The sequence below is a fragment of the Mandrillus leucophaeus genome, unplaced genomic scaffold (genome assembly GCF_000951045.1).
Source record: "Mandrillus leucophaeus isolate KB7577 unplaced genomic scaffold, Mleu.le_1.0 Scaffold426, whole genome shotgun sequence".
NCBI lineage: Eukaryota > Metazoa > Chordata > Mammalia > Primates > Cercopithecidae > Mandrillus > Mandrillus leucophaeus.
The window spans coordinates 1298940-1318411 of record NW_012104543.1 but is presented as its reverse complement, the minus strand read 5'-3'; the positions used below and the strand labels follow the sequence as shown (position 1 = coordinate 1318411).

The 19472-nt window shown below is 48.9% G+C and overlaps 1 protein-coding gene across 3 annotated transcripts in view; it reads left to right on the top strand.

Annotated features, from left to right (window-relative positions):
• Positions 1–19472, top strand: part of CAPZB (capping protein (actin filament) muscle Z-line, beta) — a 164048-nt gene that overhangs the window by 101241 nt on the left and 43335 nt on the right. For all 3 annotated transcript variants that reach the window (XM_011993135.1, XM_011993137.1, XM_011993136.1), the window contains 2 exons: positions 6341–6462; positions 15658–15771. In XM_011993135.1, the coding sequence (XP_011848525.1) occupies positions 6341–6462; positions 15658–15771 (236 nt within the window). The remainder of the gene's footprint in view (positions 1–6340; positions 6463–15657; positions 15772–19472) is intronic.

Genomic DNA, 19472 nt, shown 5'->3' with positions numbered 1-19472 from the left:
TGACACTAGTGTGCGTGCCACTTGAAACCACTTTTATCTTTTTAAGAGTTTTGGGCCTTCTGCAAAAATAAAAGGAACAAATTGTCACAGAGCCCTCTGCTGGACGTCGGCAGCTGTGGCATCCTGGTGGTTTCCTCTGAGCGCACCCGAGTACGCAGAGTCTGTTTTTGATTCCTATCTCGCTGGTGGTGGGCTCTCGGCCAACAGGCAGATCAAAAGATGGAATGTGTTCATTTGGCCATTTTTTAAAAAACTGAGGTACAAGGGTGCACTTCTTAAAGACAAGGGCGCCGTGGGTTAGACTCCATGGGTCTGAGCTGGTCTGGCTTTTGTGCTTTTTTTAAGGGTTCATCTCAAGTTTCTTTTTCTGGTTGAACAATTTTTTTCAACATTAATAACTAATGGAGAAGAGGAAGAGGCAAAAGTAGAACCATATGGCGGCATAAACACGAACCTCACTTGTGGCCGGAAACTTCTGATTTGTATCTCTTCGTGTGATCAGCTGTTGGGTTGGGTGATTTGAGAAAAAAAAAAAAAAAAGGGTTCAGTTTGGGCAAAAGCAAGAATGTCTTTCGTTTCTTTTTCAACCTAACCGTGCTGGGTCTGCATGTCCTTCCTCGGACATTGGCCCCTAGCTGCGTGGCTCTGGTCAAGTTATTTCTCTAAGACCCTTTTTCCCCTTTCTTTAAAACAAGGACGGGAGCGCATGTCTGCGTGGAGAGCAGTTTTCAAGATCATGGGGCAGGGCAGGGGGAGCGGCTAGCATAGTGCCCACCTTGCAGGACAGGGCTGTTACGATTACCTGGTCCTTCTACAGATTATTATTCAGGTGTCACCTGAGGCCACTGCTAATAGCGTCCTAGTCTCTCCCTTACCTTCTACCTTCTGGGGGTTTTTCTTCTCCCTGCCCTGGTTCACTTTACCCACTCCCTACCCATCTTTCCAGTGGCCCCCGGGTACCACTGAGCCCGGCGAAAGTCTCGGTGGTGAAGGACTTGCGGCTCCTGCTCCCCGGGGTGGGCACACTCCTGTGGCAGCAGAGGAAGTGGTGGAGCCCTGAACTCCCCGCCAGAAAGACGGCAGGCACCGTCCTGACCAGTGTAGTGTTTATTATTCCAAGTCACTGGGAATTATGTTTAAATCCCCCCAACAGCCTGGATTGGTCTGACACCTTTGGTGTTATCTGAACGTCCCCCTCCAAGGCTGTTAGGCAGTTCAGATGGGTGGTTTAGACAGAAACCATCCGGCTGCTGCATGTCGGCACCACTCCTCCTCCTCAGAGGCCCTCCCTGGCTTTGGAGGCGACAGAGCCGGTGCCACATGCACCCCAAAGTGAACTCTCGGCTTTGTTTGGACCTGTCGTTTCATTTAAATCGCTGTACAAACCCATGGCCCGTGACACTTAATGTGATTTCTTCCACTGCTGTAAGCACTCGACATGAGTAGGGGGCGGGGGCCGGGGTTCAGATGAGCGTAGGGACTGGTTAGATTACCGAGATACACTGTTTTTATTCTGGTTCTGTAATATGACCTCAGACCACAGGATTAATATCCACTTACATAGAATCAGCATGCATTGAACGATCCCTGCTGCCGCGGGCGTGATGCTGCGCTGAGACTGAAGGGCCTGTCTTGGCCTCTGTAGGTGTAGAGTCAATTCAGAGTGAAAAATGCTAAGTGGTAAGGAAGGAGTAAGGTGAAAGCCATTGACAGTATTAGAACAGCCATCCTCAAAGCATTTAGGATTCAGTCGATATTAGTGCTACTGCAGGAATTCTGAAGAATTTGACATCTTGATAAAGAAGTTGGAGTTTGGGCCAGGCCCTGAAGGATCAGTAAGATTTAAGAGAGCAGTGGGGATTGGCTGTCAGATTTAGCAAATAAAAATACATGACCTGGCCAGGCGCGGTGGCGCACGCCTGTAATCCTAGCACTTTGGGAGGCTGAGGCAGGCGGATCATGAGGTCAGGAGATCGAGACCATCCTGGCTAACATGGTGAAACCCCTTCTCTACTGAAAACACAAAAATTAGCTGGGAGTGGTGGCACGCGCCTGTAATCATAGCTACTTAGAAGGCTGAGGCAGGAGAAGGGGATGAACCTGGGAGGCAGAGCTTGCGGTGAGCCGAGATCGCGCCACTGCACTCCAGCCTGGGCGACAGAGCGAGACTCCATCTCAAAATAAAAAGAAAAAAGAAAAAAAATACATGACCTGGCCAGGCGCAGTGGCTCATGCCCGTAATCCTAGCACCTTGGGAGCTTGAGATGGGTAGATCATGTGAGGTCAGGAGTTCAAGACCAGCCTGGCCAACATGATGAAACTCTGTCTCTACTAAAAATACAAAAATTAGCCAGGCATGGTGGCATGCACCTGTAGTCCCAGCTACTGGGGAGGCTGAGGGAAGAAGATCACTTGAACCCGGGAAGCGGAGGTTGTAGTGAGCCGAGATCACACCACTGCACTCCAGCCTGGGTGACAGAGCTGGACTCCATCTCATTGAGGAAAAAAAAAACACACATGACCCATGTAACCTTTAGGAAGTATTCATACTAAAATGTTATTCATTGTATATCTAAAATTCAGATTGAACTAGCCTTTCTCTATTTTACCCAGCAGCCCTCAATGGGGAAGATGTTTAAGTGGAGGAATGCACATGCATGTTCAGGGAGTGGTGAATGGGACCGTGTGGTTGTTTGAGGATGTTAGGGCAGAGGCAGAGAGATGGCGTGGGTATGAGATGGGATCAGTGGTGGTGCCAGGTCATGACTCATGCACCTTTGGGTGGCTGCTGTGGTCCAAGTCTATGGACACACCATGCATTATTCCACACTTCTCATTTCCCATGACAACGAAAATGTTACTATTCCAGAGCAGATTGTCTTTCATCAAAAGAAACAGGGCTGATGGAAATACGGCCAAAACTATGGCCCAATTTGCGAGTTGTTCCAAAAGGCAAAAACGGTGTCTGCTTGGGTGAAATCAGTTAACCGTACCAAGTCCCAGATGCTTTTCACTGTAGGACAAGCAGTGCCAGTGTTTTAGTTCCAGTTTAAATATATGTTTTTCTGGGGCTGGTTAGTACCTGGCATACTGGCTTTCAGAAGTCCTGTCACAGATCTTCAAGGGTGGTCTGTCTCCGTGCAGCTCATCTACTGTGTTTGACAAATGAACCATCTTGGTCGTTGCCTAAGGTTCCGTGGCCAGCTCACAGCAGAGCAGAGGCTAGAACCCAGGTCTCTTAGTTCTCACTCTTTCCACCATTGCTGTGGCTCCTTGAGGTCATATGTTAATAAAAATGCCAGGGCTTTCATGACAGCTCCGGTTCTCTTTGTTCAGTGCTTTCCTACCACACCATGGTTCGTATCTGAGAATGCTGGGTTGGAACCACACGTGAAGCTTGTCATCAGCATCCATTCAAATTTAGTTCTGGACAAGTGCTTTTGCTAAAGATTCCTATTACCTGCCAATTTATTAATTTAAAAATAAAGTTGATGGGAGTTTGGAAGGCTCCATGTTGTAAAACTCTCTTTTCCTCCCTCCTTTCTTTCCTTCCTCCCAAATATATTAAGCATTTACTGTGTGTCAGGCACAGCTACAGGCACTGAGAATCCCGCAGTGAATAAGATTGAAGTCCTTGCCCCAGTAAAACTTACATTCTAGTGAGGGATACAGACAACTGGTCAATGAAAAAATATTCCACCTGGTGTTAAGTGCTAGGAAGAAATTACTCAGATGCTTTTGATTCATAGATGAATCTCTTGGATAGGAGTAGAGTCAAGCCTCTTTTATACCAGACCCCATTTTCTTGTGAGCTTTCCTATGTTGCGGCGACTTGGCTGCAAGCAGTGTTTCTGGCGGGAGAAGGGAAGCAGCTGGCTGCAGGCGGAACTGGGGTGAAGCACCGGATCCTCACAAGTACGTGTGTACCCCGTGCCTGAAGCAGCACAGTGAATTCAGGTGTGATCCAGGCTGGTGTTGTTATCTGAGAGTAACAGGTGACAGATGATACTGTCTAAAGGAAGGGAGAGGAGTATGTCAGTCTGAATATGTCAGAGACTGAGTATGTCAGTCAGTAACATACGTGCATTTCCCTGTGCCAGCTCTGCCCTGAACACTGAATGCATTATCTCATGTGACTCCTCAAAATCATATGGGGATGGGCACCCAGATGGGTTGGTTTTGTTATCTCCATTTTACAAGTATGGAAACCAAATCTTAGTAGAGAAGTAAAATGACTTACCCAGGCCATAAAGCTACTTGTACGCAGTGGAGTCAGAAAGTCTAACTTCAGACCCTATTTGCTCAGTCTCTACTGTAATTGAGGAAAAATTGGGCTGATGGTGTCAGGACTCCAACCAGACAGAATGGGTTCCAGGCAAAAGTTGAGGCCCAACAGATAAGCCAAGGCAACAGCCCAGTATTATAAATGGAGGAGATTAGGGACAGGAGTGATGTGTTAGGCAAGGTGGCTTCACTGGCTGTGGCAGCACAGCAGGGCCCCTTCCAGGTCCCAGATGGGCTTGGGTGGAAGCTGTTAGAGCTTCCTTCCTCAGCCAGGACTTCCTTCCAGGTGAAGGGCTCTGTGGCCACAGCTGAGCAGGACTGGGGCTAGGAGAGGGCGCTTTGCCACCATAGGGTGCCTTTGGCATGCACTGTCCTTCCCGTTAGCTGGACAGTAAACCAAAGTTAGAAGGGGAGGAGTAGGGAGTTTGGACTCATCTGGCCCTGGTTTTGTTTTCTGTGTTCACTGCTTGCTTCTTGTGTGGCCCTTGGGTAACTTAATGACTCCTGGCCTCAACTCTAATCTATAAAATGGGGCTTTGCATAGCCACTTTGCAGAATGCATGTGAGCTTTCAAGTCAACAATATGCTCTCTATAAAGGGCCTACCATAGTGCGTGGTGCATGACAGGCACATGGAAATGGTAAGGGGCCTGATATTATCACCAAAACCAACTTTGAAAGTAACCCCCAATTTTATTATGTTTGTTTGGAAAGGGCAGATACACATGGAGAGAATTCTGAAAACAAGCACAGGTACAGGCCAGGCCTGGGGGCTCACACCTTTAAGCCCAGCACATTGTACACAGGGGTTGGTGGTGTATGTCTGTCTCTTTGGGTGCTGTCCCCTATACAAGAAACAGATCATCTCACCAAGGCCACAATTTCTGTGAGTCACGAGGCAGGTTTACAGTCCTTTAGTTGTGCTGGACATTGCTTTCCAAGCTGAGTTCTGAGGCACCCTGGAGGGGCAGCGGAGGAGCCCATGGAGGCTGGGTGGTCCCTGTGGTGGTGGGACTCCATGTCCCTGCCTGTCTCTTGGATGGTGGCAAGGGTCTTCTGGAAGAACACAGGAACCACTGTCACTGTCATCCCATCTACTGAGCTGCTCTGCTGCCGTCTTTGCCATACAATTTAACTTTTCCATTGGGAAGGGTTATTGGTGCAGTTGGCAGGCGCTTTCCTGGTAAATGATACGGTGGGGCCCCCATAAACCCAGGCCCATGAAACAAATAAGTCAGCACATTGAAAATATAGCATGGAAGTGACTCAAGCCTGAAGGAATCCATTTCTGAAAGTGCTGCCATCCCTGTCTGGGAGATTTTGGTAGAAATTGATGTTTGAGTTGGGAGGAGGAGGCCAGTGGCCTGGTTACTTGCAGAGCCTTGTGTCAGAGTCGCAGCATTGACCCAGAGTCTGAGTCCTGCCAGCCCCCAACCACAGGGTCATCCTTCTTGGTGAGGCAGCCCCCTGGCCGGCCAGCCGGGGTGGAGCCCACTGGGGCTCCGTGCTGTGGGAGCCAGGGTGAAGCTGTCTTTGCAGCAGATAGAGTTGACTCTACAAGCCAACTGGTAACACTTGGCTAGGGGCCTGGAAAGTATTGGAGACTCCACCCAGCATGGGAGCCTGTGGGAGTTCCCTGGCACGGACGAGTTATTCTACTCCGAGTTCTTTAGATTCCTGTGTATTTGAAATGTTGACCTTCTTCTCGGGACTTGAGCTTGTACTTTGCCCACCAGAGACCAATACCAAGCACATACACACTGAAATTTACTAGGCCACCCTGGTGACCAGGTCGTTAAAGCTGCACACAGTTTTTGGAAGGAAGACCGTATTGGAAATCACGCTCCGCTGTAATTCAAGAACGGGTTTCTTAATAGAGGGACACAGTTGGTGTCAGACACATGTGGAAAAGAAAAGAACAGGCCCATAATTTTGGCTCAGTACCCAGGGCCAGATGTTAAAGGTACTGACCATGATATAGCTGCAGTATTGTTAGCCACCTGAGTTTGGTGTGCTATTTTAACCTCTGTTTCGACCTTGTCCTTTCTCTCTGCCAGGTCCCCAGTCTATGTGAGGATCTCCTGTCTTCTGTTGACCAGCCACTGAAAATTGCCAGAGACAAGGTGGTGGGAAAGGATTACCTTTTGTGTGACTACAACAGAGATGGGGACTCCTATAGGTGAGCTCATGCCCCGGGTATGCAGCAGGCACACCAGCCACATGCGGGCTGCTGTAGGTGCCTGCTGCAGAGCACGTGGACCTTGGACTTGGGCAGCTGGCAGCCCGTTGGCTGCCCTCCTCTCCTTTCTTCTCTTGTCCTCCCCATCCTTCTCCTCCTTCCATCTGTTATTCCAGTCATGCAGCGGATGTGTGAGGAGTGCCACCCACAAGCATGGGAGATAGAGCAGTGGACAAAAGGCCCCCTGCCTTTATGGATCTTCCAATGTAATAGGAGAGGGATGTTGTTCCCGAAAACAGCTGTTCTGTTATAATTGCGTTCAGGCCTGCAAAGGGCAGCGTACAGAGTGTGCCTATGATGGGGATCCTGAGGGCAGGGAGGGTCTCTGTGGTTAAGGGATCTACGAACGCAGCTCTGTCAGATACGCAGTTCTCTTCTCTCTTTCCGTCACCTCGCCCAAGGCTGTAAATAACTAAGTTGACATTAGTCCCTGCCCTGGGTGTCTGATCACCAGGTCTAGCATAGGAGACACATTGGGTAACTGATAACTGTACGATGTGATTCATACAGCCAGTGCAAAGTCTGTTCAGGATGGGAGAGTAGCACAGAAGAGGCCGTGGTCAACTCCAGGAGGACTTCCTGAAGGAGGTGATGTCTGAGCTGGGTTTTAAGAGCATGTAGGAGTTATACCTGTTTTTCAAGAGTGAGAATTCTTAAACTAGCCCAGTGTTTCCATGATGAATGCAGTAGTCACTGCCTTGGAGAACAGTAGAGGAACACAGCCTGCTTTAGGTTTATTTGGCGGCCACAGAACCAGGGCTGTCTTGAAGCTTCACCCTAATGCTCTCTTTGGAGACGGGGCAACGCTTCTGGGAAGTCAAAGCAGAAAAAATGATCAGGAGTCAGCCAGTGTGGGCTTCAAACCAGCACAGCTCCCTGTGTCAGTGGGACTTTGACAAATCACTTCTTGTTGCTGGTCTTTTAGTTTTGTCATCTGTAAAATGGAAATGATAGTATTTGTTTACTCACAACAATATGCTCTCTATAAAGGGCCTACCATAGTGCGTGGTGCATGACAGGCACATGGAAATGGTAAGGGGCCTGATATTATCACCAAAACCAACTTTGAAAGTAACCCCCAATTTTATTATGTTTGTTTGGAAAGGGCAGATACACATGGAGAGAATTCTGAAAACAAGCACAGGTACAGGCCAGGCCTGGGGGCTCACACCTTTAAGCCCAGCACATTGTACACAGGGGTTGGTGGTGTATGTCTGTCTCTTTGGGTGCTGTCCCCTATACAAGAAACAGATCATCTCACCAAGGCCACAATTTCTGTGAGTCACGAGGCAGGTTTACAGTCCTTTAGTTGTGCTGGACATTGCTTTCCAAGCTGAGTTCTGAGGCACCCTGGAGGGGCAGCGGAGGAGCCCATGGAGGCTGGGTGGTCCCTGTGGTGGTGGGACTCCCTGTCCCTGCCTGTCTCTTGGATGGTGGCAAGGGTCTTCTGGAAGAACACAGGAACCACTGTCACTGTCATCCCATCTACTGAGCTGCTCTGCTGCCGTCTTTGCCATACAATTTAACTTTTCCATTGGGAAGGGTTATTGGTGCAGTTGGCAGGCGCTTTCCTGGTAAATGATACGGTGGGGCCCCCATAAACCCAGGCCCATGAAACAAATAAGTCAGCACATTGAAAATATAGCATGGAAGTGACTCAAGCCTGAAGGAATCCATTTCTGAAAGTGCTGCCATCCCTGTCTGGGAGATTTTGGTAGAAATTGATGTTTGAGTTGGGAGGAGGAGGCCAGTGGCCTGGTTACTTGCAGAGCCTTGTGTCAGAGTCGCAGCATTGACCCAGAGTCTGAGTCCTGCCAGCCCCCAACCACAGGGTCATCCTTCTTGGTGAGGCAGCCCCCTGGCCGGCCAGCCGGGGTGGAGCCCACTGGGGCTCCGTGCTGTGGGAGCCAGGGTGAAGCTGTCTTTGCAGCAGATAGAGTTGACTCTACAAGCCAACTGGTAACACTTGGCTAGGGGCCTGGAAAGTATTGGAGACTCCACCCAGCATGGGAGCCTGTGGGAGTTCCCTGGCACGGACGAGTTATTCTACTCCGAGTTCTTTAGATTCCTGTGTATTTGAAATGTTGACCTTCTTCTCGGGACTTGAGCTTGTACTTTGCCCACCAGAGACCAATACCAAGCACATACACACTGAAATTTACTAGGCCACCCTGGTGACCAGGTCGTTAAAGCTGCACACAGTTTTTGGAAGGAAGACCGTATTGGAAATCACGCTCCGCTGTAATTCAAGAACGGGTTTCTTAATAGAGGGACACAGTTGGTGTCAGACACATGTGGAAAAGAAAAGAACAGGCCCATAATTTTGGCTCAGTACCCAGGGCCAGATGTTAAAGGTACTGACCATGATATAGCTGCAGTATTGTTAGCCACCTGAGTTTGGTGTGCTATTTTAACCTCTGTTTCGACCTTGTCCTTTCTCTCTGCCAGGTCCCCAGTCTATGTGAGGATCTCCTGTCTTCTGTTGACCAGCCACTGAAAATTGCCAGAGACAAGGTGGTGGGAAAGGATTACCTTTTGTGTGACTACAACAGAGATGGGGACTCCTATAGGTGAGCTCATGCCCCGGGTATGCAGCAGGCACACCAGCCACATGCGGGCTGCTGTAGGTGCCTGCTGCAGAGCACGTGGACCTTGGACTTGGGCAGCTGGCAGCCCGTTGGCTGCCCTCCTCTCCTTTCTTCTCTTGTCCTCCCCATCCTTCTCCTCCTTCCATCTGTTATTCCAGTCATGCAGCGGATGTGTGAGGAGTGCCACCCACAAGCATGGGAGATAGAGCAGTGGACAAAAGGCCCCCTGCCTTTATGGATCTTCCAATGTAATAGGAGAGGGATGTTGTTCCCGAAAACAGCTGTTCTGTTATAATTGCGTTCAGGCCTGCAAAGGGCAGCGTACAGAGTGTGCCTATGATGGGGATCCTGAGGGCAGGGAGGGTCTCTGTGGTTAAGGGATCTACGAACGCAGCTCTGTCAGATACGCAGTTCTCTTCTCTCTTTCCGTCACCTCGCCCAAGGCTGTAAATAACTAAGTTGACATTAGTCCCTGCCCTGGGTGTCTGATCACCAGGTCTAGCATAGGAGACACATTGGGTAACTGATAACTGTACGATGTGATTCATACAGCCAGTGCAAAGTCTGTTCAGGATGGGAGAGTAGCACAGAAGAGGCCGTGGTCAACTCCAGGAGGACTTCCTGAAGGAGGTGATGTCTGAGCTGGGTTTTAAGAGCATGTAGGAGTTATACCTGTTTTTCAAGAGTGAGAATTCTTAAACTAGCCCAGTGTTTCCATGATGAATGCAGTAGTCACTGCCTTGGAGAACAGTAGAGGAACACAGCCTGCTTTAGGTTTATTTGGCGGCCACAGAACCAGGGCTGTCTTGAAGCTTCACCCTAATGCTCTCTTTGGAGACGGGGCAACGCTTCTGGGAAGTCAAAGCAGAAAAAATGATCAGGAGTCAGCCAGTGTGGGCTTCAAACCAGCACAGCTCCCTGTGTCAGTGGGACTTTGACAAATCACTTCTTGTTGCTGGTCTTTTAGTTTTGTCATCTGTAAAATGGAAATGATAGTATTTGTTTACTCAACAGAATGCTTCCTAAAGAAAATAAAGAGGACAGTGGGAGAGTGGGAGAGGACAGGCAGGCAGGGAAGGCTCTCCCACAAGTGGGAACTGGAGGATGAAAAGGTCCAGGTCTGGGGAAGAGCCTGCTGGGTGCTGAGGCCCTGGGTGATGAGCTCGCCAGGATGGAGCTGGCAGAAGGCCAGAGGTGGAGAAGGCAGTGAGGGGAGGGCGGTGGGGGCGGAGATGAGGGAGGAGGCATGGCCAGGGCAGGTCTGGCAGGGTCTTGAAGCCCAGGCTGAGGGTGATAAAAGTTAGCACAGGGTTGTTTATTGGGGGATAAAAGAAGTAACACACATGAAATGTTGAATGGCACAGACCTTGTCATATATGTAAAAAGTTTAATACTGACTTATAAGAGACTAGACAAGTTTTATAATCATGTCCCTTTCCTAGCTTCAAACGGAAATTAGGTAGAGAATATATTTTGCCCTCCTTCAGACCACAGACTAAAGTTGAAATGGTGAGAAGTGGTGAGATTTGAGGTCACTTTTAAAGGTAGAGCCAGCGGCATCTGCAGGTGGGTGGGGATGGAAGGAGAGGAGGTGGGGTGTGAAGGGTGATCACAAGGCTTCAGAACTGAGCCACTGTTGATTGAGATGAGGAGGACTCAGGGAGGAGCTGGCATAGGGACACGTGAAGCTTGAGAGGCCCATTAGATCAACGTGGAGATACCAGGTAGGCTGTGGATGTACCACGTGGAGTTCCAGGAGAGAGGTCTCGGCTGGGGATGTGGCTGCAGATGTCACAGCATATAGGTGGTGATACAGCCCTGAGGCTGGTCAAGTTCATCCTTGAAGGGCTTGTTCTGTGCCTGGAACTGCTGGTCACGGGCACGGCATCCAGGTATTGTGCTTCTTGGGAGCATCTTGCTTTGTCGCCCAGGCTGGAGTGCAGTGGTGCAAACGTGGCCCACTGCACAGGACCATAGGCATGTACCACCATGCCCAGCGATTTTTTTTTTTTTTTTTTTTTTGAGACAGAGTCTCACTCTATTGCCCAGGTTGGAGTGCAGTGGCACGATCTCAGCTCACTGCAACCTCTGTCTCCTGGGTTCAAGCGGATTCTCCTGCCTCAGCCTCCCAAGTAGCTGGGATTACAGGTGTGCGCCATCACGCCCAGCTAGTTTTTGTATTTTCAGTACAGACAGGGTTTCACCACGTTGACCAGGCTGGTCCTGAACTCCTGACCTCAAGTGATCCTCCTGCCTTGGCTTCCCAAAATTTTGGGATTATAGGCATGAGCCACTGCGCCCAGCCCCAGCTAATTTTTTGACGTTTTTTCTTTCTTTCTTTCTTTTTTTTTTTTTTGTAGAGATGGGAGCCTCACTTGTTGCCCAGGCTGGCCTCGAACTCCTAGGTTCAAGCAGTCCTCCCACTTCAGCTTCTCAAATTGCTAGGATTACAGGTGTGAGCCACATTGCCCAGCCAGGGAGCCACTGATGAGGTGGGTAGACCGGACCAGCCCTTAGAGTAGTCCAGTGAAGGTAGAGAGTGGTCTGACAGACCAGGGAGCAAGCAGGGAGGAGTATTCGCACCCGGCATGCAATTCAGGGAACACTTCGGGGAGAAGGTGGTCCTTGAACTGGTCTTACTTAATCAACATCATTATTATATTTATTATTTGCACCTAAAAACTCCAGTTTACTGTGTAAGGCAGCTCTTCTGTAGCAGCTGGTAGAAGGACGGGATCATGTCTAGGTCCGTGGCCAGGCCAGGCTCTGAGGGCAACTTGGTACCTGCAGCCCTTCCAGGTCACCCCTTTATCCTCCACCTGCATTCCTGAGGCCCCACCACTGGCTCTGGGGGATCTCAGGCCTTTCGAGAGGAGCCTGGGGTGTGGAGGCAGAAAGTATGTCTTTCCTTTCTCCTCTTCTCGATATGAAACTTCAAGGTCTTCTGATTCTCTCCACAGATTTCCATCCTGACTGTTTTTGATGGTTTACTTAAATAAGATCCTTATGGTGTGACCGTTGCCAGCAGCACCGTTTGAAACCTGTTAGCTGAAACAAAAAGCCTACTCGGAGGGAAATGAAAGGCCTGACTTTTGAAATCTAAGCATTCCTGTCCATCTGTCTTTTTTCAAATGGCCTCCATTTAAGCTCTTAAATGTGTTCTGAGTGCCCCTTCCACTAAGAATATTCTGGGTAATGTTATGATATTTCCCTCAGCTACAATTACCCTGGCTTCGGGACTAACAGCTTGAAATGCTATCGTCTGTGAGCCAGTAGAAATGTGAGTTACAGGCTTCTTGTAAATTGCAGGCCCCCAGTCTGCCCAAGAGATGGGCTCTTGCGTCTAATCAGGGTACCTTGAAGTGAACACCGCTTGGGTCGGGTCTTCCTGGCCTACAGGAAGGCAATGGCCGTCATCGAACTGTGGGAACGGTCCTGCGTGTGAGTGTGCTGCAGAGTCTCAGAGGGCCACCCGGGGAAGGAGGGAGTTCAGCTCCACACCCTCAGATTCGTATCCACTCCCCCGGCCAGCAGAAGAACCAAGCCTTGTTTATAGATAAATCATGGCGACAGCATCTTTTCACCTGGATCTTTGTCTCTGAGATCTGATGAGAGGCCTTTGTTGATTTGGTGTTTTTGTATTTTAGTGCTTAGGTGCCCCTCAGCATAAAAAGGCAGAAAGCTGCTCCATCTCTTGGTTTGGAGGAGCAGAACACCAGCAGATTCCCCTTTCTTCCTCTCCCGGGCTGTGAGGCTTCGGTCCACCAGCAACATCCACTTGGCACTGACTCAGGGCCGGGTACTGGGGACAAAGGCAGGCAGCACAGGCTCTCTTCTCTCAAAGGCCTCTTGCAATCGAGGGTGAGGGAAGAAGGGCAAGAATATGACAGGCATGAGGATCAACGTCTGTGTGAGAGGGAGTGGGAGGGAGGAGGGAGTGGTGGGTTCTGTTGCGGGGTGGGTGCAAGAATTCATTCTTTTTTATTTTTATTTTTTTACAACTGTGATTGGACAAGAAGAATTCATTCATTTTTTTTTTTTCTTTCCCCGAGATGGAGTCTTGCTCTGTCGCCCAGGCTGGAGTGCAGCAGTGCAATCTCGGCTCACTGCAACCTCCGCCTTCTCCTGCGATTCTCCTGCCTCAGCCTCCTGAGTAGCTGGGATTACAGGTGCACGCCACCACACCCAGCTATTATTTTGTATGTTTAGTAGAGATGGGGTTTCACCATGTTGGCCAGGCTGGTCTTGAACTCCTGACCTTGTGATCCTCCTGCCTCGGCCTCCCAAGGTGCTGGGATTACAGGCATGAGCCACTGCGCCTGGCCAGATTCATTCTTAAAAACATTTTTTTAAAAATGAGCGTGTAGTTGAGTGCCAGGCACTGTTCTAGGTGCTGAGCAACCCGAAGAGAAGATGACAGAAAAGGCTCTTGCCCCCTCATAGCTGAGGTTCTAGAGTGAGCTATCTACATTCACATTGATTTCGATTAGATAAAATTAAGAATTTAGTCACTTGGTCATACTGGTCACATTGTAAGTATTCATGCAGCCCCACATGGCTCGTGACTGGTTTTGGACAGCACAGATTGAGAACATCTCCAACGTCTCAGGAAGTTCTGTTGGGCATCCCCGTTTCAGAGGGAGGAGCAGCAGGCTACAAGAACCGACACGCCAGCCTGCGCTTGGCTTCGCAGGAGAACCGAGCCATCTATTGTGGGCGGCATGCCTGTCTTCCCAGCCATCTGGGGTCCCAGCTTGTTGACGGTTTCCTTCCCATGGTGTGCACGTGGTCCAGTGTGACCATGAAAACTGGCTGCTGGTCGTGGGGCCACAAGGGGTGTCTCATCCCATTCTTGCAAAGTCTCTACCAAAACTGCAATGAGCCGCAAAAAGTGGTCGGCTTGGAAAGAAGGATTTCCAAAGACTCCTTCTGCTTGGAGGTGATCAGGAGTGTAATGCCTGCCTGGAGACTCTTTGGGGACACCAAGCACAGCAACTCTTCCCTCACGTAGCTGTGAACCAGCCTCCGAGAAAGCTGCCTGCGGGTGGCTGGTGGAAGAGGCTGCCCAGCTTATTCTGGTTCCATGCTCCACGATCTACTGATGGAGGTGCCTGGTGGAGCATCACTTAACCAAGAAGAAAGATGTCTGTGCACAGAATTCGTTAAAACTGGGGTTTGGAAGATGATGAGCATGCTTCTTTTTTTCCTTAACATGCATTCCACATCACAGTAATGCGAATGAAGGTCTGTGGTCAGGAGGGGATGTGGAAAAGGCAGTGTGGGTCTCTGACAGTGGAAACACCGAGGCGTTTAGACCAAGAGTGTGAAGGACTTTTTCTGAATTCCATGTTGTCTTCTCTGTCTTTTCATTCCTCTTTCACCTTTTTAATTCTGCTACTTTCTCTGAACACTCGGCCCTCTGAACCCCACCTGCAGGAATTAATGAGTAGATCTTTCCCTTATAACCCCCTTTCCAGTTCTCTGTGTGATTAAATGCTTTCCTGATGTGGCAAAATACATTTCAAGAAATACAGCAAGTCTTTTGGGCTGCAGAAAGACTGGTTCTCATTACTTAGCAGTCTTTATATGTGTGCATAGCCCTTGGATGTTGGAAAAGCTATCCTCTGTTCACTGGAGAACCTGATCGCTCAGGTCTTCTAATGTAATCAGCGTTTCCCTGTGGAGCTGTGTCTCTTGCCTGCCTCTGTAACTGACAGCTCTCTTCTTAATGCTTACTGTGTAAGAAGGTCTTAAAGTTTGTCTAGAGCCTCCAGCAAGTCAGGGAGGAGAGTGGGCATCTGTTGAACTATAAGGTGGTGAACACATGGCCAGGCGCAGTGGCTCACACCTATAATCCCAGCACTTTGGGAGGCTGAGGCAGGCAGATCACTTGAGGCCAGGAGTTTGAGACCAGCCTGGCCAACACGGCCAAACTCCATCTCTACTAAAAATACAAAAATTAGCCGGGCCTGGTGGCTTGCACCTACTCAGGAGGCTGAGGCACGAGAATCGCTTGAACCCGGGAGGCGGAGGTTGTGGTGAGCCAAGATTGCGGCACTGTACTCCAGCCTGGGCGACAGAGCAAGGCTCTGTCTAAAAAAAAAAAAAAAGAATAAATAGGTGGTGAACACGAAACTGAGAAAGCGGGTAAGAAAGAACTAGCATTTGTTGAACACTGACAGTCTGGCAAGCTCTGGTCTGGGCGCTTGATCTGCTTGTCTCATTTCTCATGACAGCCCTGTGTGCAGAGCGAGTAGCAGCCGCATTTTACACAGGAGGAAAGTGAGGCTCAGGGAGTTGGGACACTTGCTGAGCGTTCACAGCCAGTGAGAGGTGGAGCACGGGCGTGTGTCCCAGTCTGCCTGCATCAGAGCCCTTGTCCAAACCTCCAGAAAGCCCTGTTTGTTGCCAGGACCCAGAAAAACCTTTGTTGGAGCTAGCAGCTTTGCCTCCGAGATTTCAGATAGCCAGAGCTCAGGCTCCCTGCTCACTGGCCATGTCTTCATGGAATGATTCATGGAATGTACTTTTCCTTCCTTCCCTCCAGGTCACCATGGAGTAACAAGTATGACCCTCCCTTGGAGGATGGGGCCATGCCGTCGGCTCGGCTGAGAAAGCTGGAGGTGGAAGCCAACAATGCCTTTGACCAGTATCGAGACCTGTGAGTCACTTTCTCCTGTTGTACTTTAGCTCTTGTGATTTTTGAGAGGTAAATCCTAAGTGGCAGTGTTCTATCTTGAATCTGTTACCTGGCCAGGCATTCTCCCTTGAGTCTGTTAACTGGCTCACCTAACTAAAATTGGGAGCCCTCCATAGCAGGATGCAGGGCACTCGTTTGGTGATTGGGTTAGTTATGAGATGACTCGGTCATAGAATGCTACCATACTTCACTATGTGTTGTTCCCCTGCATCATGATTCATCATAACAGCAGGTACCGCAGTACAGCGCCTACTGTGTGTAAGAGACAGTGCCAGGTATTTCTACATAGCATCTCAAGTCCTCACAAACATAGCTAGTTTAGTCCTCGTTTCTCAGATGAAGAAATTAAGACACAGATTAAAGTGTTTGTCCACAGTAAGGGGTAGAGCCAGGAATTAAAGTCAGGCCTGTTTATCTCCAAAGGCGCTTACGGATTTTTTGCCGTACCACAGGCTCAGTTCTGACCTGGAGCTCAGAGGCCTCCACTTCCAGCTGTTCCCAGGCCAGGACGAGCGCAGTCCTTACAGGGTGGGAGCAGAGCACCAAACATCTTCCTGAATCCTGAGTTGTTCGCGGCCTCGGCACCTGCCTTAAAAAGCGTTTTGCTAGATCTGTTGAGATTTCTTCCTGCTCCGTCTAATCCTGCCTCTCAGCACCGCAACACCAACATGTCACTTAATTGTTCAGGCTTACAAAGAAGGACTCCAGAGAAAGTTAGCCATAATCAACAGAATCTCTTTTATAATTAAGTTCTATACTGAAAATACATCTAAACTGTAAAATAGGCAATACTAATTCAAGTTGGCAGACTTTTTTCTGTGAAGAACCAGATATTAAACGTTTTAGACTTTGCAGGCCACATAAGGTCTCTGTTGCTGCTTCTTGGTTTGTTTTCTCTTTAACCTTTAAGATGTAAAATTCACCTCTTGAGCTTTGAGATGGGTAGGGCTTGGCCTCCAGTCTGTAGTTCGCCCACCCCTGGCCTAGGATGTAAGCAAGAAAATGGACATAAGAAAAGGAATCATCCGAACAGTGTCAGAAAGGTAGTGCTGCCCTACTTAGTGTGAGGGGTTCATGTCTTCACTTTGCAGTATTCGGAGTGGCTGTATAGTTCATGGCAGCTTGCTGTATCACATAAAGAATTTCTGGCAGGTACAGTAGCTCACACCTGTAATCCCAGCACTTTGGGAGGCCAAGGTGGGCACATGGCTTGCGCCCAGGAGTTTGAGACCAGCCTGGGCAACATGGTGAAACCCCATCTCTACGAAAAAAAAAATACAAAAATTCACTGGCTATGGTGGCATGCAACTGTAGTCTGAGCTACTTGGTAGGCTGAAGTGCGAGGACCACATGAGCCCAGGAGTTTGAGGCTGCAGTAGTAACTGTAAGGGCACCACTGCACTTCAGCCTGGGCGACAGAGTGAGATTCTGCCTCAAAAAAATTAAAAAGTTTCTTTTAGAAGCTGATTTTCGAGGAAAAGTGATACTTCTCAATATCTGACACACAAACAGAAAACCCATAGCACTTAGTAGAATGAAATACACAAGCACAGATCTACAGAAGACAGGAATAAATGGCCTTAAACATTTCAGTGTCCTTGAAATGCATCAGTTTGTAACACAACCTTATCTTCAGTATCTATTATGTACGAATATTTTATATACGTTACCTTTACTCCTTAACAAGAACCTCTGGGGAAGATGGTTTTGTTCCTCTTTTTACAAATGAGACCAAGGTTCCAAGAGGTTAAATGACTCACACAAGACCACAGGACATGGAGATGAAAAGCTGGGATTTGAACCCATATTTGTCTGAAATTCCCACAAATTGTTGATTTTCACAGTTAAAATAGGCTTCAGTCTTTAAAGGTTATTATATCTAGAACTTTGTCCTATTGTAGAATAGCTCCTTCCCCAGTGATACTGAAAAGCTGACTCATTGCTCTGTGGTAGTTTACTTGTCATTGTTTTTTACTGTCTTCTACCTGCCCATTTGGTAAGAAGCCAATCCAGCTATTAAACAAGAATGCCAGGTAGAATCAGTTTGATATTAAAGTGATACTACTGGTAATAAAATAACGATGGGGATAACAGTTACCAGTGGCCATGCCAGTGGGCCTCTAGGTGTTCTGTCATTCGGTCTTCACAAGAACCCATGAGAGAGGGCTATCCCCCTCTTACAAACGAGTTGACAGATCAGAAAGGTGATATAACTGACCCAGGTTCACGGAGCTAGTAAGTGATGAAACTGGGATATCAAACCATCCTGATCCAGCTCCAGAGTCCAACATCAGTTTATTTACTTAGCAGATGTTTGAGTGCCTCCCATGAGCCTGGTGCTCGCTGAGTACCAGGGATGCACCTCGTACGTGGTAGATGAGGCCCCTCACGACGCTCCATTGTGGAAAAACAAACAGTGGACAAGTGAACAAGTCAGTGCTGCTGGTGATAAGAGGGAGCAGCTGACTTGTTATGTAGAGCGGCCCATGAAGCCTCTTGAGGAGACACTTGACTGAGGTCTAACATCAAGGAAGCCAGCCAGGCAGCGGGGCTGGTCGTGGCAGGGTCTCTGAGGCGGGGGCGAACTCACCTGTCTAAGGCCCTGAGACGGGTGCCCCTTGATGTGCACACATAGCTGTCAACCAGTAAGTGCACACCCTCAGCCTCTTTTAAATTGCAAGTCGATTTGAAAGAGATTTGGGCAAAATTGGCCCCTTTTATAGCTTCGTAAGCTTCTCAGGAGCCATCTCAGGATACTCCAGGAATACAGCCTGCCTTTTCAGTCAAGTTTGAAGGTGGAAGTGGAATGTTCCCCCTTGAAAGTGTTTGCTAGATTTTCCCCCAGCTTAGGGAGCTAACCTGCCATGCATGCCATCGCCTAAGCCTGAGGAAGTTGCCTGGCCTCACCCCTTCTGTTCTTTGAGGAGGCTGTACTCTGGCTTTTTACTGGGCTACATGTTGAGATATGGAGGAGGGGGATTCTGATTTTTTTATGAGACTTAAGCGTTCATGTTGTTACTCCCTTAATAAAGTGATTCAGATGTGTTACCTTACTTTGCCATTTAGGACCAGCCTTGGGGAGGAGCCCAGTTTCATCTTGAACTTCTGCTTCCCTTCTTCTCCCTTCCCATCTCATCGTTCACATATGTAACAATACATGGTGTGTGCTTCTGCAGGGGCTTGGTTGGCCTGTTATCATGAGAATTTCCCTATTATCATTAAAACTCTTCAGAATAATCACTGAATCCTTACAGTGACTGTAGGACAAGTGGGAGTTACTCCATTTGGCAGCTGATGAAGCTGAGGCTCAGAGAAGTACTCAAGCTGGTTAACACAGCTAGAAAACCACAGGAGCCGGAAGCCATAGCTGAGGCCTCACTCTTCGTGCTGGCTCTGATGAAGCCTTTACCTTCCCTGGGAAATGTGTATTTGTAAGGTGGCTTTTGATTTCTGTGTGCCTTTGACTTGCCTACACACTCCTCTCTGAAGGTAAATTGACTCGGTGGAGTTGAAAGAGGGGTGACAAGACAGCATCCTGCGCCCAGTTGGGGGTTGAACTGGATAACCCAGACCCCGAGGGTCTGTGACAGTGTGTAGTGGGATCCAGGCCGGTGCCGTTCTGTTCCCAGCACCTCAGGAGGAAGGAGGAGAGGGGAGCACAA